The sequence below is a fragment of the Ciconia boyciana genome, chromosome 6 (genome assembly GCF_034638445.1).
Source record: "Ciconia boyciana chromosome 6, ASM3463844v1, whole genome shotgun sequence".
In the NCBI taxonomy this organism is placed as follows: domain Eukaryota; kingdom Metazoa; phylum Chordata; class Aves; order Ciconiiformes; family Ciconiidae; genus Ciconia; species Ciconia boyciana.
Genome location: NC_132939.1, coordinates 20,456,796 through 20,481,822, shown reverse-complemented (window position 1 = coordinate 20,481,822; position 25,027 = coordinate 20,456,796). Strand labels below are relative to the sequence as shown.

The following is a 25,027-nucleotide window of genomic DNA, read 5'->3' as shown; positions in this document are numbered from 1 at the left end:
TCCGTTTATGATGAAGGTTGATATATTATGAGGCTTCATTGCTTAAGAAAAAATAATAATAAAAAAATAAAATCCTGTCTGCTGAAGTCATGCATGAAATCTGTCCGTCTTCATTCTTTCTCCCTTGAACCTGCATCTTTTGTGCACAGTCTATGTATTTGAATAGGGAAAAAATCATGTTATAAAAACGGTGGAGGTGTTGAAGAATACGCTGTGGTAAAGGAAGGACAGATAAACAGATTAAATAAGAGGTGCTGCAGCATCTAGCACAGTTGCTGTAAGTATATACGTGATCACCCAGCAACGAATGACTAAGACCCCGAGATACATTTAGGATAATCTCATAGAGCGCAGCCCCTGAAGTGGGGAGAAAGGAAGAAGACAATACATTGGAGTTTATGTTCAGTCCCCTCTGAAGCCCTGTAGGGAAAAATATTTCTGAATCTTCCGGAAGAATAAAGCTAAAACACTGTAATAACTTCCAAGTGGGTGGATCCGAAGCGGTGAAGCTTTTAAATGGAGGGTTAGTCTTTCTTTTGTTTATCTTAAATACTGCCTATTTTGGTCTCCTTTAAACAGTTACAGTGGACATAGTGACCAGCCCCAACCTCCAGCTGAAAGTCAGATTTTGTCAGAAATCTGGAAAGAAAAATAATTTCTGGCTTGCAGTTGAAACAAAAATCCTCATGATAGCAAATGGCAAGCACTCACTGTTGACAAGCTACTGGAGACACTCAGAAAAGCAATCACGGCTGCATGGTGTGCCTTTTAACTGGGAGTTGCAGGTGATTATTTAAATCCATGTAGGTCTGTGGACTTCTGCAGCATATGCAAACTGAGGATTTGACCAAGGTCTGTGGTGTGAAGTGAAATTGAAGTTGGGCATCTGATGTTAATTGGTATTAACTTTTGTCTTGGGTATTCTCATACTCTCAAAAGCTGGTGTCTATCAGGAATTTTTATGTTGCTTCATTTTCAGTGACCCTTCTCTTCCAGCTCCTAGCTCTTTGGTTCTTTGCAGGAAAAGGTATTTTCTTTGCTTTTGTATGTATCTATGACTTCCGTATTAGTTACAACTGGAATTAAGATCTGTGCTATATAGTTAACATTACCCTGGGTCAATTGAATTGCATCAATCAAAAGTTCAGTGATTTATGCTAGAAAATAACTCTTCTTGTCACTTTTTCACCCTTTGTGTTATCTGTGAAGACTAAAATATCTGTCGTTATTACAGGCCCCTCAGAAGGGCTATTCTGTCCATGTAGGTTTTACAGTTAAACAGAACAGGTTAATTTGCTAGAGTGGCCATAATTTACCACTTAATAGAGTCTGTAATTGGACTAGGGGTTTGTTTTGTTTTCTGAATTACTGTGTCAAAACTTGAGCAACTTTGCTTTCAATTCTCAAACTGAATTATAGGTTTAGGCCAAGGAGATGCAGCAAACACAGGCTTTCAGCAGCTGGACTGACCCAATTTTCTGCATTGCGAGTGGCGATTTTTTTGGTTTTATGTGATCATATGAGCATTAACTCAAGCAGAGCTGCCAATAGGCAAGGATCGGAGAAGAGTAGGAGGCTTCTTTGTTTGCTTTGTTACTGTAAGTATTCACACAGCATCACTGTATAATTTAGAGGATACAGCTCTTAGGACCGTGTTTACTCCCTCATCCTTACAGCATTGTGCACAGCACTACTGTATAAAGTGTGCAGGAAAAAACCCAAACAAAATCTGTTTCTCTGCAGAAAATTTTTATATTGAGCTTTAAGATTGTCCTTTACAGACTAAGGACAAACCCTTGTTTTCTGTGATGTAAGGGCTTCTAGTGGAACATGGTGAATGAGTGCTGGGGGCATCTGTTTGCACTGATAGTGAATGTATTTGGATATAGTGTTTGTACTTTAAATTACAGAAAAGAAGCGTGAGTTTCCCAAGTAGTATTTCACCAATGAAATCAGGCAGTATGAATTGTCATCTCAAGTGCAGCATCACTGGGAGGTGAGATTTAGCCAAAAAGGTCACTTCTGCTGTACAGATGAGGAGATGATGCGGTGGAAAAATGGCACACTGTTGTCTTCCTTTCACTGGCAGAAAGGGAGGGAAATGTCTGCCTGTGTCGGTGCAGTACGTATACACAGACAAGGAGTCTAGACCAGAAGCTGTCAGGTTGTACACTCTGAGTGATGTAAAACGATCTTTGTGCTATGAAAAGACTTTTTGCCCGCGTGCCTGATGGTAGGAGGGAGTCATTGTGGAGGAGAGTAATGCTTTGCTTTCCCCACCACTTTTTGTTTTTCTTTAGCTCTTCCTGCTTCTTGCCTCACTAGTGACAGGGAGACTGGTTTGCCATGCTAAACACCTTGAGGCTGACAGGATGGAGAAAACCTACAGGCTCCTTTGACAGCTGTAATCAATAAGAAGTGAAAAATCTCACTTTGAAAAGCCCTTTTCCAACTATAAATGGCAACAAAAGTCATGAAGGTGAAACCCTGATTTTATACCAAACTGTGAAAGCAGAGGACCAGGAATCTGAGCCCAGGGAAAAGATTTGCAAACCAGGAGTTTTCCTCTGCTCATCTATGGGCACCTCAGTCAAGGAAAGAACCACACTGTGCCAGACAGTCCTCAAAAATTCCTTTCTCAGACAACTCATAAGCTGGAACTTTGCTTAGCACATCCCTGTGCTCTCAGGGCAGAAACAGGGCTTGCTGCAAGAGGTGTCATTATCATATTGCAGTCTTCTCTGAAGGTCCCACTCACCTTCTGAGAGGTGCTGAATTTCTCCAACTCTAGTGAGAGTCACTGGGAGATGAGGAAACTTAATTAATAACATGCAGGCAGAAGGAGGGATCAGAATTAGCTTTTCAACTTAACAGGTCTACTTTATTTTTTAAAAACAAGTAAATCATTTCTATGGAAGAAAAAAAAAGTTGTTTGTTTCCAAATAGATTTAATTGCCAGCAAGCCACATTGAAAATGGGAATAACAACTTTTAATTATGATTAGAGATAGACAGAAATTCCCAGAGCACCTGGTTAATAAAAAAGAGAGGCTCAGGAGTGTAGTATTTTTCATGCTGTGTTATGGTGACAATGGCAAGTCATTTGGAAAGCATAACAGGAAAAGTTAAGTCTAACTGATATGTTCTTGTTTTGTGATGTTGAGTAACTATTAGTATGTGCTCTTACTGTCATCTTGGTTTTGCAGGAAGCAATGCAAGCGAATAAATATGGCTGTATCCCGTATTGCTGTTTTACTCACAACTTAGCTGCTTATTTGGTTGATATGGAATTTTTATTCCCTTTATGTTATGGGTGCAGCTAGGGAATTTGGTAGTAACAAAAATACAGAGCTCTTGCAACGAGCTTTGCACTGATAGATCTCAATGTTTTGTAAAGTATGATTAACCTCACATTGCAGATATGTAACAGAGAAACAAGTTTGCCCCCATCGTCACTTGGCTGGTAGGAGAACTGGGATGAGGATCCCTGCCCTGGAGTCTCAGCACAGGGCTCCCTCTATCTGACTGTGCAGCCTCTGCTTTGGTTTGTTAATAGAACTGTCAATGGTATCATTCCTCCTAAGGATGTGGGGAAGGTTTTAGGTTCCCTAGATATTAATCAGGTATCTTTTTGTCAGCACTAAATTAATTTTAAAGAAGAGATACAAAAATAGCACATCCTTTTGTATTAGCTATCACACATCCTCTGGAAGCATCTTTGCCAAATGCATGGAAGAATGCAATTAATGGCTACCGAAGAGATTTATTCTGTTGACTAGCTTATTTCTAAAGTAGTTTGACATTTTATTTGTCTGACTTATCTGTTGTTGTAGGGAGATTTTGTTTTATTACCCTTGAGAAGGCTGAAATGTTAAACAGGAAATACAGGAGCTCCTTTCATTACTTTTTTTCTATGAAATGTGAACTCACAGACTGGAGTGTCAGCTTGGCAGTAAAGGAGAAATCTGGGCTTGTGGTTGGGACAAAATGGTGCTCAGGAGATTTAGATTTGATTACAAACAGTATCCCAGACCCTCTGTGGTAAGCTGTTTATATCTCTATCCTACAAAGCAGTTTTAAGCCCTGCACACCCTGCCTCTAAAATGTGAAATTCAGGTTGAGCTTTGTCTTCCTCTGACACTGCCAACATCCCAGCATCTGCAGTTAGCGTGAATGGGCACTGCAGGGAAGGAGCGCACTGGAGTGAAGTCGCGTTCCTGCTCCCAGAGCAGACTTAGCTGTAGACAGTAGGACAGATGTAATTAAAATACCCACTGATGTTGCTGCTGGATGTGTACTGTCGGTAATGTGATAATGGTAACTGTAATATGCTAACAAGGAGTCCATTTACCTGGAGGAGTAAGAGCCATTTTTATACGGTCATCTTTTAAACGGAACTTGTTTCTTCTTCAGCCATTCCAGACATGCTTGACATCAGCTGAAATCTCTTAAATTTAATGGCTTTGGGGTGTTTTTGTAGTGGTATTCTGGTGTCCAGTCCTCTCTGCAGTGCTTCATGATTTCCTGATTCCACCTTCATGCATATACACACACTCTTCATTTGGGAACACAAGTTAAATATTTGATTTGATTATGACCTTTGGGAGGCACTATAAGTAGGAAGGTTTTTTTGAGTGGCTAGGAGAAAGCTCAGAGAGTCAGATCAGAAGCAAAGAAAAACAATTGAGAGTGGAAAATTGCAGTTTTCTGTGTGTGAGCGCACTATTTTACTTTGCATTGCCATTTTGAGTCAAAGTAGATGAAAAGCATCTAATTAACAGAAGCCTGGATGACGAGATGTGCTGTTATAGTGTTTCTGGAGTCCTGTAGATCTTGGGCTTGGCACCCAAAATCTCCGTCCCTTTATGAAGGAGCTTTCTTCATATTAGAGGAAACTTAAGGTAAATGAAACAAGCAAGTAGAGCAGGCACATGTTATTAAGCATGTTTTGTGTGAGTAAATTATCCACAGTTCTAAAACGAGTCTAAAACTGAGCTCTGCAAAAATAGATTTCTTTATCTTAATCATATACAACATCTGAGAAAGCCTCTGCTTTTTAAGAAAAAATATAGGAAACTTTAGACCTTCTTGAAGCAAAGATAATTGCACTCTTGCTTATTTTAATTACATTTTCTTAAGTAGGTCACTCACATGCTTAAAACCGGAAAATTTAGGAAAGCTTAGGAACCTGGCATAAGCGCAGAACCAGGGGACCTTGGTTCCAGCCTCCTTTTACAGAGCAGTCCCCGTATTGCTCCAGCATTTTAGCATGGACTGCATACAGTCAGAGAGAGCATTTACTTGTATTTGTTTTTTAATCCAGACTGGTGTTAGCACTTCTTTTCTGGGTCAACTGATTTTATTACAAACATGTTCGTTGCAGTCAAGCTGTCTTGTAGCTGCAGTGATAAAAAGATAAAATCAGGCTTCTGAAAGCAATGGTGACAAGATTGGCTTGGAGTGGATAAAGAGACTGAAAACAGGAACAATTTCATATGGTCAGAGATGGTACTGACTATTTGCTTTCTGATTTAGGGTGTGTTTTACGGCTGTAGAAGAATGAGGCAAAAATTACCAGCTCAGTTAGTTCCTAATTCCTTAAATAGGTGGCCCTGTCTTCCAGGTGCTCAGGATGCTGCATGTCCCTTGGGTACTGAAAAAGTCTGACCTTTGGTGTCATCTCAGGAGCAGCAGAGCTCCAAGCACATTTATAAACTGCTCTTCCCCTCTTCAACTGCCTTAGTGGTAGACCAGAGCTCCTCTGAAAATTTGAGTAAAGGACTCTTTTGAAAATATTTGGCTGCAAAGATACAATGTGGAGAGTACTAAAAGGAAGACTTCTGTCTGAGCTGGCTTTTCCCTACTTCACTAGTGTAGATACAAACTTGTCTTTAAACTCCTTGGAGACCCCCAAGAAATATGGTTTTGAAGGTGATGCTAATGGGTATAATACATCTGGAAAATACTAGCATTTCTGAGGTGATGGCTTTTCAGGCATGGGCTATGATGCCAAAGGCAGTTAAGTGGGATTGTAGTAGACAGAACATCTGTTTCAGAAAAAAGTCTCTAGCCTCTGCTTTTTATGCATCTTCTGCTGCTTCCATATTTGGTGAGCTTTTGGGAAGCTGGGTGAATTGCACAACCTGATCAGTGTTATCACTTTTATATTTTTTCTGCTTAACTCTACAGTTAATGGACAGGTCATGAAAACTTTTCCCTTTAAGCAAAGGGGCCAAGAGAGGCTGCTTTGGACCATCACGTGTTTGCTAGCTGGAGCTCTGTCAGTGTAACCTGAGGAGGTTGCGATGGTGGGGAGTCTTTCCTGGAGTTCAGGAAAAGATAAGGGGAGAAAAAGAGCTGTATGCTGTGAGCAGAGAAGTTAGCATAAAGCACACTCTGTGGTGGAAACAAGTCATGCAAGGTGGTTAGCAGTATAACTAATTCTTCCTCTCTTCACTATGAAGCCCAGCCTGCACCCCTCTTTAAAAGCAAATGGCAGTTATTGGCAGCTTGAACTTCTCAATGGTGTTCACAGTAATAGGGTTTTGTAAGCATGAGATATAATGTTTTCCTTTTGTTACAATAGCAGGTAAGCTTTTTCTCCCCTCAGTTTGGCCAGGACTTCACCAGGCACAGAAAGGAGGGAGCAAGGTAGTAAAGAGGCAGAACCCCTGTTTTTTCTTCTTGGCTGCTGGGTGTAGACTCACAGTGAGGGATAGGAGCCACACTAAAGTCCTGATCCAGAGTCCTTTCAGTTCAAAGACCCTCATCTATTCCAAGAGATTTGAAACAAGCTCCAAGCCTGTCTCCTTCAATCCAGCTTGTAGTATTATTGGCTGGCCAACTCAGGAAAAAAAGAGATATTAAAATAATATTATCCTGGAGCATGCCCCTTCAGTGATACATACCCTGTCTTCTGCTTGCCTGGTGTTTAGCAACACAGAGTCACAGCTATGTTCATTAGCTCCTTGCCTGGTGTAATGAGAGCTCTTCCTCTGGTCTCAACCCACAAACTGTTATGGCTGGTTACCACAGGGGGAAATGCTGTATTCTCTTTATAGCACTGCCTATTCTTATTCCTATCTATATTTCTCCTCAATGCAGTGGATGCTTTTCCTTCTCTAGTTTCTTCTGTAAGGTTGTAGTGGAAGTGACCTAAGTAGGCAGTAAAGGCTTGAAATGAAGTTGAAACAAAATAAGCAAAGCTGTAGGGAAAGTGAGTTTGATTGGAAGGTTTTCTCTGTGTAATCAGCCAAATCCCAAGATCTGTCTACTCCTGGACTTTTCCTAGGATAAACTATTTTAGGTTAATTATATAGATATAATCCCCTATGAGGACATTTGTTCTGGAGTAAGAGTGTCTATATAGAAATTGAACTCTTGAAACCACTTGAAAGTATTTATTCTGCAGTAGTTACTTTGATTAATTTCTAAGCATACCAGGACCTACTGTGATTACAGTTGGCATTGCTTTTGAACCTCACTGCTTGCTTAAAGTAGCTCAGAGAGTGCCCCCAGTAATGAGTCAGGTTCTTTAAACTAGCAGAAGCAAACAATCTTCTCGACTCTTCATCTAAAAATGTGTACCACAGACTGAAACACTGCACTGCGTATCTGTGTGCTGACTCCACAAAACTCCCACCCTTTTCCTCCATCACTTTCATAACAGCAGAGTTTAAATGTGGAAATATCTCTTAAGTCAGACAAAGATATTTGGCTCATAAAATGAGGGGAGGAGGTCAGTGCGTCATATGAAGCAAGATGTGAGGGGATGAGATGTGTCTAATGGAAAAGTCTGGAAAAAGGCAAGAGAAGAGTACTGAGGGAGAGAAAAAACAGAAGCAAAGGGAGTGGAAACAGAGGAGAAAATGCAGGGAGAGGCTGCAAGATCCTGATGAAATTGAAATGAGTAGTTGTTAATACACAGGAATTGCTTGGTGACTTTGGATAGGCTGGGCTCCCCGCTCTTCAGAGCTGGAGCTCTGGTGGCTTCCCTGCTACGCTGTCCCAGTTCACTTCAGCAGAGAACTTGGCCTTCATCACTCAGAGGCTGCTGTCTGTCACAGCCACCCACTGGCCTGTGAATTATTTGTGCCTGTCTAAAGGTACTGACAAATGCATGAGCTCTGCTGTTGCTCCAGGATTGATGCTGTAGCTTAGCTGGGGGCCAAATGGTAGAGTCTCAGCCCCAAAAAAGCCCAAAAGCAGCTCCCACAGCTCTCTCCAAGGTCCCCAAAGGAAGGAGGCAGCCCTCAGCTGCACTGCAGCCAAGGCCATCGTCAGAGTAGCAATATTTAAAACTGAAAAAAGTAAATGCTATTCACCTCTGTGGTATCATTCATCTAAGGACCTTACAGTTTTATCATTGTCTGGATGAAGCTTCACAGAAATTTGGTGAGATAGCTCAGCTATTTCCAATAGGAATGGGAAAAGATACCAAAGGCAAATATCTACTGAATAAACAAGAGCTAGGGATAACCTTCAGCTTGCTTAAGCACATGGCCCCTGCCCCTTCCCCTGGGCAGTGTGCACAGTTGCTTCTCCATCAAAAAAGTCTTTCCTCTGCATGGACCTCATGAACGGCCTTGTGTTCTTTGGTGTGTGGGACCACTGCTTCCTCATGTTCTTGACATTCTGCTTACTTTAGGTTCGTTGTCTGCAGTTCTGGTGAACCAGCATCTTTTAGTTGGCCAAGACCTGACCTGGCTTGGCTGTGTGCAAATGCCTGTGGTTGGTTCTCAGGGGATCTGCTCTGACTCCAGGTGGAAAATGGAGCACTTAATCTCTCACTGAAGGTCTTGGCTTCAGGTCAGCCCCAAGAGCTTGATATTGCTCCCTTTTCTGAGCAACAGAAATTAGTTGATCCTTATTTAGTCCCAATTGCTTCAAAAGGTCTCCCTAGTCCAGGACTGTTTGGCTGAATAGAAGATGTTTAAAACTCATGGCCTGCAAACAGATGTGAGTTCACCCTCACCTTTCATTTATGCTAAGGGGGAAATATGATACATATAATAGAGTATAGCACTGACCAAAATAACTCCAACACTTTGCACCCAGTGTGCGGCTGATGAACGTGGTGGTCTGTTTAGAGGTCGCTGTCTCCCTGCAGTCACTGTTTAGACCCAAATGACAGAAACACAAATAAATTCCTGAAATCAAGAAGTAGTTACAGTTCATGAACAACACAGGGTCGGATTCAAAACTGGTGGAAGTTACCATAGCTTCATTAAAGTTTCATTTATTTATGTTTGCATTATTTTAGCTGCCTGATTTCACAGCTCCAATTTAGAGTATGGCAATGCAAGCAACTGAATCAGCTTAAATAAGATGACAGTGGACTCTGCTGTGAGGAGAGCAGAGTTGCACTGCAGAGGAGAGTTAGCCTTCTTAAATCAGATGTGCTGTCAGTAAAAATAATTATGTGGAACTACAGCCTTAATAGAGTGATGCAATTTTATACCAGCTCCTGATATGACTGGTAAATTGTAGCTAAACTTTAATTTACCCACCACCCCCTGCTCTTCATGCTGACTATCATAATCATGAAAGCTCCTCTCATCTGAAAATGGTCTTAAGAGTTATCAGTATGAAGGCACTAAAGGTAGGCCAAGAGCAAGTCATATACTCTGTGTTATGAATTCACAAGCTAGTTATCTCCTGCCAGTGGAATTGTAAAAGGAAGTTAGCATTCTGGAATTCCATTCCATAGTGCAAGTGCATATTTCATTTCTATTAATTTAATCATTTAAGCATAACTTTTCTGAAAGTGCAGAGATGCTGTTTGTAATGGTTTTGGAAGATGCAAGGTCTATTTACAGGCTCAGTCTCAACATGTCTTTCTGTTGTCATAGAGCTGTTTCAAATTTAGTTTGAGGTTAAATCTGTGCAATTCCTTATCAACTGAATAATGCTTCTAGTGTCTCTGAGCTATAGGTTTGGGTTTTTTTTTTTGTTAATTTTGCCAAATTTTATCTATTGCTTTATAGTTTAATAGGAACTTCCTGAAGGACTGAAGGGAGCTTCAGGTAACGGTATTTTTTTAAATTTTGATAGTGTGCAAGTGAAAGATAGTTTATCTGAGATGAAGGCTTGTTCTGGTTTTTGGTGTTTAGTCAGCCCTTAGTTAGGATTTCTGGACATGTATGTGGCAAAGATTTAGATCTTCTTTGCCATTTTGAATTTCTTTAAGTTTCTTTTGACTTCAGCAGGTACTAAGTCTAGTAAGGGCAGGCATGTCACTATAAAATTGAAGCAGAGACAGGAAATAAGCATTTGTCATATGGATGGATTTCAACAAGCTTGATTTCATATTGCTTTTTGAAAAGCAGCCTGGTATGATAAATGACAGCAAATGAAGTTCTGCTTAACAGTTGCTGACCTCTTTTTTTTTTTTGTAGTATTCCTGCAGAAGACAGAATATTCAAACCTAAATATAGAAAATAGATTGCAAGCATGTTATGAAGCTTTCCATATGTATAAAGTGTGTTCTCCAAAGCACTTTGAGTAACAAGGTCTTGCTAAGTACAAGCAATTTTGCCATTGTGTAGTTCTGTTACAATTGTGGAGGGACAGAAAAATGGAGATTCTCATGATGGATGTTAGCCATGTCCCTTGATGTATATCTGGAAAGTCCTTGGACTTAAATTGAAATGTCCTCACGGACATTAACATACGTTGGTTGGTCACTGATTCTCTGTCCCCTCTCTTGCCAAACACATAAATAATAATGTTTATCTCCTGACCACAATGGGTAATATCTATAATTTTAGAAGTATGTATTGGCAAGGTCAAAAAGAAGTGGCCTGCCAGAAAAGCTGAAGGAGGGGAATAGCTCTTCTTTGGAAAGAGAGAAAAGGATGGCCAGATTATTTAGCAGGGAGTGTTTAATGTTGGCTAACTTCATACCATGTCTTCATTCCATAACACAGAAAAAAAGGTCATGGAAGGGAAGACTTTTACTGCTAGGACGTCTTTCCAGCCATGGGAGAGCTCTCTTGCGCTGTCTGGGTTACAGAGGATACAGCATGTATAGGAGGGTGCAGATTGTCTCATCTCACCTAGCGCGTGTGGACAATGAAATCAGCAAAGGTAACGTGTGGTAAAGGTAATCCAATGTGTGGTAATGTGTGGTAAAGGTAATCCATGGAGAGCGTTCTATGGAGCTGCTACTGCCAGTTGAACCACCTCCTTTAAAATCTTTTTGGGGCACATTGTTAGATGCACATTAGCAGAAATATATTTATTAGTATAAGGACACAGAAAAACCTTTGAAGGTACTCATCAAGATCAGTCATTCTGAACAGGGAGAAGTCCAAGTATTCTTTCTGTCTCCTTGTTCTATGGGAAGTCTGTGATAGAGCTGATTGTGACAAAACCAAGTTTTTAACCAATTCGATATCACATCTGGAAAAAAGTCAAGACGCTTTACAGCCTTATTTGTAGTCAAGCAAGCATTGTGCAAAAATTTGTGTAAGATGGCATACTCTCTTCATAATATATTTGTATTTATGCATGTGTGTATATATGTATCTTTATTCCTATAGAAAAGCAGACTGTGAAAACATGATGTTCATTTCTTAGAAGCCTTGAGTACAGTGGTCCCTCATACCCCTTATGGTTTCTGGGTGTATTATTTCTTTTTTTTCCATACTCTTGTTTGCCTCTAAGGAAGAGGAGCAAAGGCCAACTTTGGCAGCAACTGCTTTCCTTTTGAGAAATTCTGTTCTTTTCTGCGTGTCAGATGGTGTTATGGGCTAGTTTCTAAAGCAGATTAATTGAGATCAAAGAAAGTTCCTAAGCTTTGCAGAAGCTGTCAATTTGCATTTTTTTTTTTTTATTTTTGACACAATCTAGTGTCAAAAAGAGTTCAAACTCCAATATGACAGGATGATGGGAAGGTGTTGTGCCTTCTTTCCAATTTAGAAGAATTGCTTTCCAAGTGGGAAGATCTCCAGCATCTCCTAGTGCTGTGAAGAACACAGCAAGTACAAAGATGCTTTGCAGTAAAATCTCTCCAGGAGGCCTGGTGAAGCCTGAATTTAAACATGGATGAGCAAGTTGAGACCCTCCCCCATATGAAATGCCTCTCAAGGTGGGACTACAAAGAGCAAGTAATCTACTGTTATATCTAATTTACTAACAATAAAACTATGTTTGCTAATGGTTAATGACTTGTTGCATTGTGTTTCCTTGCAAATGCTGGTCTCCTGTCTGGTATTACCTTCCTCTTGGGAAAGCCCTGAATATGAAGGGAAATACAGTTCCAGATAGCACATTCTGGCTGATTAGTTCTTTCCCTTGGACACGGCTGCAGAGTTGCTCTCTCTGTGTATAGTATTAATTCCTACCTCTTGCTTGGAGTGGGGTTTAGATCTCTCTGAGGGTGCATCTCCTGTTCATCCCTGTCCACCTACAGTTGTTGGTGTGATGAGCCATTTGGGCATAGTTAGGCTCACTGCAGGAGCAAATAAAGCTTCCTACAGGTTTTGTTGGTCTCATGTACCCTCCACAGCTAACTGCTAACTTGACTTACTCTTGCTTAGTCTCTAGACAATTTTGAAATCCCTGTGGCTTCAGATCTGGATTTCAGCGAAGCTCTATATGCAATTTCTTAACCTTGAACTGCTGTTTAAACTTGTACTTCCCTAACAGAGCACAAAAACAGGCGCTTAACTTTACGAACATGCTTGTAGGCTTGAATGCCTATCAAATCAGATTGAGTGCTGTGTCAGTTTTAGGAAGAATTGAAGGGCAGATTTTTACTTACATTTTTTTTTCTCCAAAAAATCGGTATCTCGAAAGTATAAGACTTCTTACTATACTTAATGAAAGGTCATACTTTTCTAAGAGTTTACATTTCTGAGAGAATAATGGTGGGGTAAGGTGGGAAGTGTTGGGGTGGGGGGTGGTTGCTTTTAATTTTGCTTTTTAACTTACATCTTCCACTGCAGGCTTTAGGCTATCAGGCACAGAATCTATCAGGCATAATGAAGTACCGGCACATCCCAGCTCTTGCATGTGCCTCATGTCCTGTTGTGCACAGTATTCTGGATGGTGCAGAAGCTGCCATGCTTGGCAACAGAAATGCCATCCAGTTATCTCACTGACTGGTCTTTATTACACTTCATCTAGTTTTCTGATTTCATTTCAGATTTGCTAACACTTGGTCTGCAAGTGGTAATAACAGCCGTATGTGTTTACAGACATATAGCCATATATGTGTGTTTAAACACCTGTATGTATACATACTAAATGCTTACACAATTCTGTTGCATTATGAGTTACCATCGTCTGTGGGAGTGGGTTACCAGTGTTTTCTTTCATTGCATTGATTCTCAAGGTGCCCTAAATGAATGAATGAAAGTGCATTGACTCAAAAGGCACACATTCTAGAGATTGTTCAGAAGTGAACTGGTTGACTTGACAAGTTTAATTTTGAAAGCAATCTTTTTCAGGGCACTGAAAGATAACAAGTGAGAAGAACTGCCCAGGAAACAAGAGAGACTCAATTTACCAACTGTCAGACACGTGGCATTCACTTTGAACAAAACGAACACCAGATTCTCTGAAGCTTGAGGCTTCAGTGGAGCCCAAAAGTCAGATACACATATTTGAATGATGCAGAGGAGTGGCCTTTGTGTGGCAAGGTTGTTTTTATCTCCTAAAGTAAAATAATGGCATCCATAAAGGTGACTTTGCTACAGGGAGGACTTACAACCTAGATGTTGAAACAAATACCTTATAAGATGTGGAAAGAAATGAATTTTAACTGATCATATTCCTCTTTTCCCTGTGAAAACCGCCTTCTACATTTTATAGCATGTTTCAGTTCAAATGCTGATCCTATTCGAGGGTGTTTCCAATTTAGTTTGAGAAAAAAAAGTGATGAGTGTTGAGAAAGATATAATGTGTTGAGATATAATATTCTCTCTTGTAGTCTTCATGTAGCACTTTGAGTATTAGAATTAAAAACCCACAAGTTTGGAAAGGTTCATCAACTTGTTGAGCCAGAACAGGCAGAAACAGTGGTCAGAGTTTACAAACATTATATCAGTTTTGGTTTTTTTTGTTTGTTTTTTTTTGTTGTTGTTTCTTTGGGGGCGTGGTGGTGGTGGTGTTTGTTTGCTTGGTGTTTGTTTTTTTTTTTTTTTTTTTTCTTAAAGTCTCAGCAGTCTGGCTGCTGTGTTGGATCTGCATCAAAAGCTTTTTTGGTAAGTTGACACATTTCTACCTTCCAGCTTGGAAGCTGGGTCTGTACCATTTCCATCAGTTAGGGGATTTTGAAGAAATTGCCAGGCAGGTACTTTGCAGACATACAGGAGATGATGGATGCAGGGGACAGCACACTGCAGGTAAGAACAGCTGCAGAACGGCCCTTATCTCTTCCTGCCCGCTGTGTCCGGCGGACATGTTGCTCTCACTTTGACCCAATGACACTGCTCCCAGTATGCGCCAGGCCTTGGAGTGTGCTGTGTGTTAAGACAAAACCTGAGGAGGAGCTGAGTAAACAGTCACAATATCCCTCAAAAAAATTATACAAGCGTGCTAATTCTGCCAATCGCATTCCTTGAAGTATTGACTTCTGTGATGAAATGAGAGGTTTACCTACAAAAAGCCAGACTGGCCACTCCATAGTTGCACTGAGGACAACAATTGTGCACCAGAGTGTGCTTCCTGGGCATCTTTGTCCCCAGTGGTATCCTGGTGTGTAATTAAGGAGTAATTACTTGCAGTGCAGGTGGTTCCATTTCCATTTAAATATAACATTTTACAAGATTAGCTTTTAATGAAGAAGTCAAAACAAAGCAGACAAATACAAAGGGATAGCAATGGGGAAAAAAAGGTGTGTTCAGTGGAAATTTAGATTAAGTTTTGATTTTGATACATTCCTCTGTTTTCAGCAGGAAAAACCTCCTACTCACTACAGGGAAAGGTGTTTTTTCAAGCCCTGTCTTGCAAGTTGGAAATTTAAATGCAGCATCATTGTGGGTGCAGGTGACACTGAAAAAGTGAAACAGGAATTAAAATATGGATATTGTCACGGTTTAACCCCAGCCAGCAACTAAGCACCTCACAGCCGCTTGCTCACTCCCCCCTGGTGGGATGGGGGAGAGAATCAGAAAGGTGAAAGTAAGAAAACTCGTGGGTTGAGATAAAGACAGTTTGACAGGGAAAGCAAAAGCCGCGCACGCAAGCAAAGCAAAACAAGGAATTCCTTCACTACTTCCCATGGGCAGGCAGGTGTTCAGCCATCTCCGGGAAAGCAGGGCTCCATCACGCATAACGGTTACTTGGGAAGACAAACGCCATCACTTCGAATGTCCCCTCTTTCCTTCTTCTTCCCCCAGCTTTATATGCTGAGCATGACATTATATGGTGTGGAATATCCCTTTGGTCAGTTGGGGTCAGCTGTCCCAGCTGTGTCCCCTCCCGACTTCTTGCGCACCCCCATCCTACTCACCGGTGGGGTGGTGTGAGAAGCAGAAAAGGCCTTGACTCAGTGTAAGCACTGCTCAGCAGTAACGAAAACATCCCTGTGTTATCAACACTGTTTCCAGCACAAATCCAAAACATAGCCCCATACTAGCTCCTATGGAGAAAATCAACTCTATCCCAGACAAAACCAGCACAATATAAAAGACCCTTCAGGAAGTAGATTTAGATAAAACGTAAGACTCCAATCCTGTATGCTGCCACTTTGATCTTCCTTTTGATGGAGATTACACCCTAGCATATTCAATGTCAGGATCAGATTATAATCTATGGGGTTTAATTTGCTTTACTGTTTAACATGTTGTGCATCTTCTTGAGCATGGCAGCCCGTTCCAGTTTTGATGTGGATATAGGAGGTACAAAGTGGGTTTGTAGCAACAATAGGCTAACACTACAGGATGAGAGAAAGAGGGAAAGAGCTATTAATTTGTGATACATGGGAGTGTGCTTGAAAGAGGATTATGTGAGGTGGTTTAAAAAGTGCTTGTGCATTCTTCTGCTGGTTTCCTGTGAGGGTTGGTAAATGTTTACAAGGTACGGGATAGCCACTGCAAATCAGTAGTAGATTCACTGCAACAATTTTTTTTAAAAAAGGTTAAAATATTTGGTGTTTCTACCTATGTCTCTGAGAATGGGTTTGGGTAGAAGGTTTGTGATAATAGCTGTATTGGCTCCTGGTGTTACAGATTCTCACTAGTAGCTCTTACTGTGCCATGCTGAAGAACCGTTCCTGTTGCGTAAGGACTAAAATCTGAGGATGCAGCTGCAGGGAATGAGCTGTGTTGGTAGGTAGAGTGGAGGTGAGGCAGGTGGCTAAGTAAATACATGTTTCTTCTGCAAACCCTATCTTCTCTCCCAGCATAGACACTAAAGACAGTTTGGGTATTTGGAATGCTAATAAGATAAGAAATTATTTTTTTCTTCTGTTAAACCTATGTGATCTCTAGAATGAAGCACATCTCACAGTGTTCTTGAGTCTATATAAGAATCTGTCAACTTTTTAGCCTTTGATCTTGCAGATTACAAAGACAGCTGTAGCGCCCAACTGTGCAAGACACTATTGTAACAGGGACTGTATAGACATACGGGTATGGAAGAGCTTTGCTTCAGAGATCTCATTTTGTGAGCAGATTAAGGCACTCACAAAGTGAGTAAATGCAATTGAAACCTAATGCTATGGTTTCGTGGATGCCTGCAGGATTTTGAACAAGGATCTTATGTTCCTGGATCAACAGGATGGAATTCATCTGAGCCATTTGTATAGCCTCTGCGAAAGTAAGCAAGCACTTTGTTCAGGAGGGATATGCAGGGCAGGTGAGGTGGAGGTGTCGCACTGTACGTAAGGGAGAGGTTTGATTGTACAGCCCTTATAGTTAGTGACGATATGGTTGAGAGCCTCTGGTGAGGATTAGGGGGATGGAAAACAAAGGAGATGTTGTAGTGGGTGTCTAGTACCGATCACCCAGCCAGGATGTATGCACTAATTAGTTATTCTACAGGCAATTATGAGAAATTTCTGGATCGGTAGCCCTTGTCCTTATGGGAGATTTCAACTTCCCAGACATCAACTGGGAACATCATACTACTGTGATTCTTGAAGTTTGTAGGAGATAAGGTCACAGGTATTCAGTGAGCCAACTAGGAAAGATGCCCTCCTAGACTTGCTAATTGTGAATAGAGAAGGATTCATGGGGATGTAATGGTAGGTGGCTGTCTTGACCACAGTGATCATGAAATGGTTGAGTTTAACATTTTCAGTGTAATAAGAAAAAAGGGCAGCAGAGTTGCTACCCTGGACTTCAGGAGAGCAAACTGTAAGCTATTCGGGGAGCTATTTAGCAGAGTACCCTGGGAATCTGCTTTTGAGGGCTTAGGAGTCCACGAGTGCTGGTGAGTCCTAAAAACTACCTTTTAGAAGCACAGGAGCAGGCAATTCCACTGTGTCTAAAGTCAAGCAAGCAGGGCAGAAGGCCAGCTTGGCTGAACAGGGAACTCCTCATGGAGCTCAAGAGGAAAAAGAAATTGTGTGATCTCTGGAAGGCGAGGTCAGGCTTTGCAGGAAGATTACAGAGCTGTGGTTTGTATATGTAGGGAGAAGACACAAAAGGCCAAAGCTCAATTAGAGTTGAAACTGGCCAGTGTTGTTTCAGATAACAAGAAGGGCTTTTTAAAGTACGTTAATAGCAAGAGGAGGTCTAAAGAAAACATTGGACTGATACTTGTTGAAGATGGTCATCAGACTTATTAGGGATGAAGAAAAAGTGGAGGCATTCAGTGCATTTTTTGCCTCAGTCTTTAATAATACTGACAGACCTTGGGCTGCCCAGTCCCCTGAATCAGAGGACCACGAGTGTGGGAACAGTGACTTTCCATTTGTGGGCACTGAAATTGTAAGGGACCAGCTCTATCAGCTGAATGTTTGCAAGTCCATGGGGCCTGATGGGATTCATCCCAGAGTACAGAAGGAGCTAGTGGATGTTACAGCAGAGCCCCTCTTGATCACCTACCAAAGGTCTTGGGAGTCTGAGGAGGTCCCTGCTGACTGGAAGCCAATGTTATTCCAATCTACAAAAAGGGCGTGAGGGAAGACCCAGGGAACTACAGGCCTGTTAGTCTAACCTCAATTCCTGGAAAAATTATGAAGATTATACTGCATACTATTGAAAGGCATTTAAAGGCACAGTCAACATGGGTTCACAAAAAGAAAGTCCTGTTTAATTTGATATCCTTCTATGATAAGGTCACCCACCTAGTGGATGAAGGGAAGGCGGTGGATGTAATTTTTCTGGATTTTAGTAAGGCTTTTGATGCTGTCCTTCACAGCATCCTTCTGGACAAGTTGTCCAACTGTGGGATGAGCAGGTTCACAGTGCAGTGGGTGAAGAACTGGCTGAAGGGCAGAGCTCAAAGGGTTGTAGTGAATGGGGCTACATCTGACTGGTGACCAGTCACCAGTGGTGTTCCTCAGGGTTCAATTCTAGGGCCAGTTCTGTTCAATATATTTATCAATGATCTGGATGCAGGAGTTGAATGCACCATTAGCAAGTTTGCTGATGATACCAAAGTGGGAGGTGCTCTTGACTCTCTTGAGGGACAGGAGGCCTTGCAGAGGGATCTAGATAGATTGGAGCATTGGGCTGTGATCAATGAGGTGAAATTTAACAAGTCCAAATACCGGATTCTGCACCTAGGATGGAGTAATGCTGGGCACAAGTATAAACTGGGAGAGGAGAGGCTTGAGAGCAGCCCTGCAGAAAGGGATCTGGGGGTGCTGGCTGGCAGCAGGCTCAATATGAGTCAGCAGTGTGCCCTGGCCAAGAGGGCAAACCGCATCCTGGGGTATATCAGGCACAGTATAACCAGCCAGTCAAAAGAGGCGATTATCCCACTGTATTCAGTGTTGGTGTGGCCTCACCTTGAGTACTGTGTGCAGTTCTGGGCCCCACAATTTAAGAAGGATGTAAAGGTACTTGAATGCGTCCAGAGGAGGGCAACAAAGCTGGTGAAAGGGCTGGAAGGCATGTCGTATGGGCTTTGGGCTTGTCTAGTTTGGAGAAAAGGAGGCTGAGGGGCAACCTCATTGCTCTTTACAGCTTTCTGAGGAGTGGAAGTGGTGAGAGAGGTGCTGATCTCTTCTCCCTGGTATCCAGTGACAGGACACATAGGAATGGTTCAAAGCTGCATCAGGGGAGTTTCAGACTGGACGTTAAGAAGCATTTCTTTACAGAGAGGGTGGTCAAACACTGGAACAGGCTTCCTAGAGAAGTGGTTGATGCCCCAAGCCTGTCAGTGTTTAAGAGGCATTTGGCTAATGCCCTTAACAACATGCTTTAACTTCTGGTGAGCCCTGAATTGGTCAGGTAGTTGGACTAGATGATCACTGTAGGTCCCTTCCAACTGAAATAGTGTATTCTGTTCTATACCCGTCGGATGTTATCTCTCTCCTCTTACAGACAGTATCAAGAACAGATCAGATGAATTGTCTGAAAGGTGCTTATTTCTCAGTGCTGACAAGAGGAAGGGGAATAGCGGGGGAAAGCTTAGACTGGACATCAGAAGTTAGATGACAGGAGATTCACCCTGTCTGGTTTTTGAAACACGATTAAGATGGTAAAAAATGGGAAAAGAAAACAAAAGTAATGAGGCAATGTGCACAGTCACCAAATGAGCTATGGTTTGAGAGAATGCAGTCTAGTGCTTTAATCCTTGAAACATGCTGTTTGTCTGGAGAGTCACCCAAATACCTTACAGCAGCTGGGCAATCGTCTTCAAAACCATAAGCACGTGTGAAGGCTATGCCAGAGGAAACAGTAAACGAATTGTCCAGGCCTGTGTCCTGACTGAGTGTAACGCAGAGACATGAGAGACCAAGGTGCTTCTTGGAGGAAGGTATCTTTTGAGCCATTTTAATCCTGTATGTTCAGCAAATGTTTCTGAGAAAACCCTGTACTCTCCCCTTTCCTCCTCCATCAATATTTATTTTAATGTCCATTTTCTAGAGAGTTATAGTTCATTGTTTGCTCTACTGTATGTCTTGATATTGGCTAAAAATCCAGTGATTTTAGTGCAATGACAAAGGTAAAGGAAGATCTGTGCAAAGATCTGCACGAATTGGACTGAAATGTGAAAACACCTCCATGCCTTGTAAACCCAAGCTTATTGATATGTGGAGGAGTCTAACAGAGATGGTGTCAGCTGGGAGCTGGAGAATCATTACACCTTAATCACCCTTTGCTTGCTTTGGGGAAAATAAATAATTTCTCAACTGGTCATCAGTTTTGTGTAACAATTTATTTTAAAGAAAAAAACAGAAATAAAGAGAGATCCAAAATTAAGGGGGAAATAAGTTTTTTCAGGATTATTCAGGTGGTTGTTGGTTTGCGTGTTTGTTTGTTTGGTGTTTTTGTTTGGTGTTTCTTTTAGTTTGGGTTTTTTTTTTTTTTTTTTTAAATTAGCAGTGTTCTAGAAGTAAAAAGAAATCCCAGCCCAGAAAAAGAGTTGAATAAGCACAAAGTCATTTTTGAGGGGGGAGATGCATGTGGCTCAGGATCAGCTTTTTGCTTAGGGACCAAAGAATCTTCTCTTTTTTAATAAATGAATGTGGTTAGTGTGTGACAACTATGGCATTGTTTTGTGAAATATAGCCCTTAGACTTGTTTTTGAAGGGAGAAAAAAAAATCCTGCTTGATTTATGGAGAAAAAAGCCTTAAGCTGTAGGTGACATTAGCAGTGAAAATGTCAGGCTCTGTAGTGTGTAATACATGACTGTGTTGTGATTTCACTGTATTTAATGTTATGGGACAATAACCAGGACTTCTGCACTTCTGATTACTCATTTTGAATGCAGCTTTTCTAAAGAGAGTGACAGTTTCATATTCCTAGGGAACAAAGTGCAGCTATGTTAACTACTGCAAACTTTGGCCTTCCCTCACAGAAGTCAGCAGGATTTACTCATCTCCTATGGGAGAAAGGTAAAACTTTAAGAATATGTGTAAAGATGGAATTTTCAGAGAAAACTTATTTGCATCAGCTTAATTACTGAGCTATCTGCTGGAAAGCTCTTCTCTGTTCCTGATTACAAGGGATGTATTTCATTTTCATCCAAAATCTGTTTACATCCTGCACAAATATTTTGTCCTTCCACTTCCACTCTTTAAAAAAAAATAAATTAAAAAATATATATCTCAAGATTGAGAGCTTTTAACACAGGGGCAACAGCAAGAATACACTGAGGAAGGATGACTATGGCACTCATAAGTGCCTTGCATGATTGACTTTTTTTGCATTGCATGTTTTCACTTTTTAGCTCCTTCTTACATTATGGCTGAGAGAAATACTGCTGAATATCTTTGTCCTTATTCACCCATACATCAATAAATGATGAAGAAACCAAAATTTGTTTTCTCTGGGAAGAAGTCTCCGTGTTCTTCAGCAAGGATTGAGGTGGCTGGTACAGATCAAGTCATTACACGACCTCGCATTAGGTTAACAGAAGATCATGGAAGTGGCTTAACACTTCAGCAGTTTTATTACTGGAATTGCAGAGCTAAATGTTCAACAGCAGGACGAGATCATCTCAGTCTTACATTCTGCCTCTGTATCCACTCAGAGGTGCCAGAGCATTGGCAAGAACAGGGGAAGCTGCAAATGGATGTGCCAGAATTTCATCATAGCCAAGAGATGGTGCTTATGTAGGAATAGGCAAGTGACAAAAATAACACCAGTAAATAATACTGGAGTGACTTTTTGGAGTCACTTCTGACACTCACCTGCTGACTTCATGGAGGTTAAACCCATGTAATGGATGGCAAGTTACATCAGCTGACCCTGCTCTACTAACTGGCCTTGCTGCCTTAAATTTTAGCTTTCCCCAGTGTCTTACGTGGCTATATAACTACAGTAGGAAGTCTGGTCCAGTTGGTTTAATACTTTTGTATGAGGTAGTGCACAGAGTTACCATTAAATCTGTTTTTATTCCTGTTTTTTATTTTGGTATTAAAACACTGAAACACTGGCTCAGTTCTGCTTGTTCGTTAAACTCTGTTATGATACAGGAGCTGAGTTCTAATGAGCAACTTGGCTGATACATTTGCAGGCACCTTTTATGGGAGGAAAAATGTAAGTTGGAAATAAAATTTCAGTCTCAGGCTGCCATGGGCCAGTCATTATAAAAACAGTTTTAAAATAATGAAAATATTCTCACTGGATAAGAGTTTTGAATGAGCTATGTGAATTATAAGTGTTAATGCTGGGTTTCCAAAGTCAGTTAGTATCAGTTTTATGAAGATACTGCAGTATGTAAAGTTGCAGGTAGACATTTTGTGGAATTAACAAATGTCATTGAGGGCATCAAAGATAAGATTTTTTTTTTTTTAAATCTAGCTATTTTGGTGCTTGGCCTGAATCTTTTTAATGAGACCCAATTTTCTAAGGGAAAGGAAGTAGCACTTTCGAAAGTTGAACCCTGTAAACTGTTTGAAACTGTGCATGAAGAATAGAGAGGCATATTACTGCTGTACTTGTTTCTGAAAATCGTACATTTAAGGCACTTCTGAAAAAGGAAAAGGGAAAATTGTATCTGGTTAGAATAGTAGCAGCAATTTTAAGACCAATGGGAAAAACTCCCTTTGATGTAATGAGGAGTAGTGATATGGTGTGTGAAACTGGGATGTGGATGAGATTTCCTTATTCCTTTGCCTAAAACAAATGTTTGGATTTCTTCTTATTTAATTGGTTGAGCTGAAAAAATGGAGACTTTTCTCTTTTTGCATTTCAACTCAGACTATGTAGCACAGCCTCTGAATAGAAAGTAGAATAATATAAATGAAAGAGAGCTAAAAATAAAATTAAAGTAATTTCCAGCTAGCTCTATATGAGCACTAAAACAGAAATAAAGGAGATTTCATAGTTTCACTGTAGCATCCAGCAATGAAAATCAATCAATTTGAACCAGGCTCAGAGTATTATAACAAACTATCAACTCGTAGTAGGAAGTAAAACAAGAGGTGCAACATTCACAGTAAGGAAAGCAGATGGAAAGAGTGGGCAGATTAATGGGAATATTTTAAATACATTTTTGTGTGTGTGTCCACGATCTTTTATTACAAGAAAAAATCCAGTCAATTCAATTTGTATTGTTCATTGAAGTCCAATTACATATACTACACAGCAGGAATGTGTGGTGGATGGACCCCGGCCAGCAACTAAACACCCACCAGCCGATTGCTCACTGCCTGCTGCCCCCCCAGCAGGATGGGGGAGAGAATTGGAAGAGCAAAAGTGAGAAAAAGATCAGTTTAATAAGCGAAGCAAAGCTCTGTGTGCAAGCAAAGCGAAATAAGGAATTTATTCACTACTTCCCATTGGCAGGCAGATGTTTAGCCACTTCCTATAGGCAGGCAGGCCTCAGCAAACATAGTGCTTACTTGGGAAGACAAACACCGTAACAGCAAATGACCCTCCTTCATCCTCCTTTCCCTGAGCTTTTATTGCTGAGCACGACATCATGGGGTATGGGATATCCCTTTGGTCACTTGGGGTCACCTGTCCCGGCTATGTCGCCTCCCGACTTCTTGCCCAACACTCAATGAGAACATTGCCATTCAAGCCTACTTTTGCCTGGTTTTACTCCAGAGTGTCTAGTTGCTGCTGGAGTTACTGTGCCTAATGGCAGCCATTCATGCTGGTCAGAAGAAGGTGCTGCTAGTGACTGCAGCTGCTGGAGGTTTCTGCTGTACCTTGTCATTCTCAAGACATCCAAGGGTTTCATGTGGCCATTTTGCCAGACTTCAGTTTCACCATTTTCTCAGATCAACTGAATTCCGTAATAAATCCATCAAGACATGTATCTCTCTCGTCACAACTGGAGATGGTTTGTCTTTTTTACTGCTGGAGAGGCTTGATTTTTTTTGCTAATTTATTTTTACCAGCTGAAGTTTTGGAGTTTTGTTAGAAATTAGTTCCCAGTGTGTACATTGCTAGTACGGGATGGCATATTCATCCCTTCACCTATCAACAGAGGCCGTTTGGCTGGACTTGAAGTTAGTTTAACCCGTTCCGATTGCAACAAAGGACTCTAAATCTTCAGCATCATTGTTGCCTTCATTTGGACATGCTAAATTCCACGTGCATGTGAATCTCATGTTTTGGAATAGCTTAATTTTGGTAGTTATAAAGATGCCTTGTCTTTCAGATGGTGGTTGCCACTTAAGATAAAACAGAACTGGACACTCAGTGCTGCTGGGTACTTTTGTTTCCAATGCATAGGCTGTGGCTGTGTTCAAAGCGCAGGAGTTAGGGCTTTTGATCAGTATTGGAAATACGCAGGAGGCAGCTCTGTGAGTTACACATCAACATTGCATTTAAATGAGGCATTTACTAATTTTTCCACTACTGCTGAAAAAGCCAAACCCTAATGGTGGTTGGGCTTTGGTTTTAAGTGTTTGGATTCCCCCCCCCCCCGCCCCCGTAATTACACACTTCTGTTATATATATCTATTTTAACTTGAGCAGACATCTATGCCTACCTTTAGCTTATTTCTTCCTGAAAATTCTTGTTTTAGAATGATAAAAGCATGTAATAAACAGAGATTATTTGTAACTGGTACAGAATATCCCTGAATCCTGAGCAGGATATTTGTCTGTGATATTGAAGAAACTTATAGCTCTGCCTGTGTAAAAACAATTCCAGTTGCTTCTGAATGCACTAGCAGTGTGTCAGAGTTAGGTAAATAAACTAACTACATTAATTGCTCCTACATCCCTTGAGTGCTTCCACTTTGTGGGTTTTACAATAATGTTAATGTATTGTAATCCATTATTATCTGCAAAATTAAAATTTTCTTTATTCGCCTGCATCTGCCACTGTTAATTCAGGAGCTCTAATAAATGCATTAAAAGAGGGAAGTAATAAGCAAAAGAAAGTCCCTCTGGGAATGTATAATTTCACTTTTACTCATGACTCTTCATGCTGGGTTGGAAGAAAATAAACAGAGTCAACATGCAAAGTTAGCACGCTGCTAAAGTGAGACTACAAA

General features: G+C 40.9%; 1 protein-coding gene across 18 annotated transcripts in view; it reads left to right on the top strand.

Annotated features, from left to right (window-relative positions):
- TSPAN4 (tetraspanin 4) overlaps positions 1-25,027 on the top strand; it is a 469,335-nt gene that overhangs the window by 169,818 nt on the left and 274,490 nt on the right. For 12 of the 18 annotated variants that reach the window (XR_012042902.1, XM_072863709.1, XM_072863711.1 and 9 more), the window contains one exon: positions 10,928-11,087. The exons of 5 other annotated variants lie outside the window; for them this stretch is intronic. Coding sequence is in view for 12 of the 13 variants with exons in the window: in XM_072863706.1 (XP_072719807.1) it covers positions 10,928-11,087 (160 nt within the window). In the remaining variant the exon portion in view is untranslated. Of the gene's footprint in view, positions 1-9,985; positions 10,025-10,927; positions 11,088-25,027 lie in introns of all 18 variants that reach the window. One more of the 18 variants, XM_072863710.1, reaches the window with a different exon arrangement.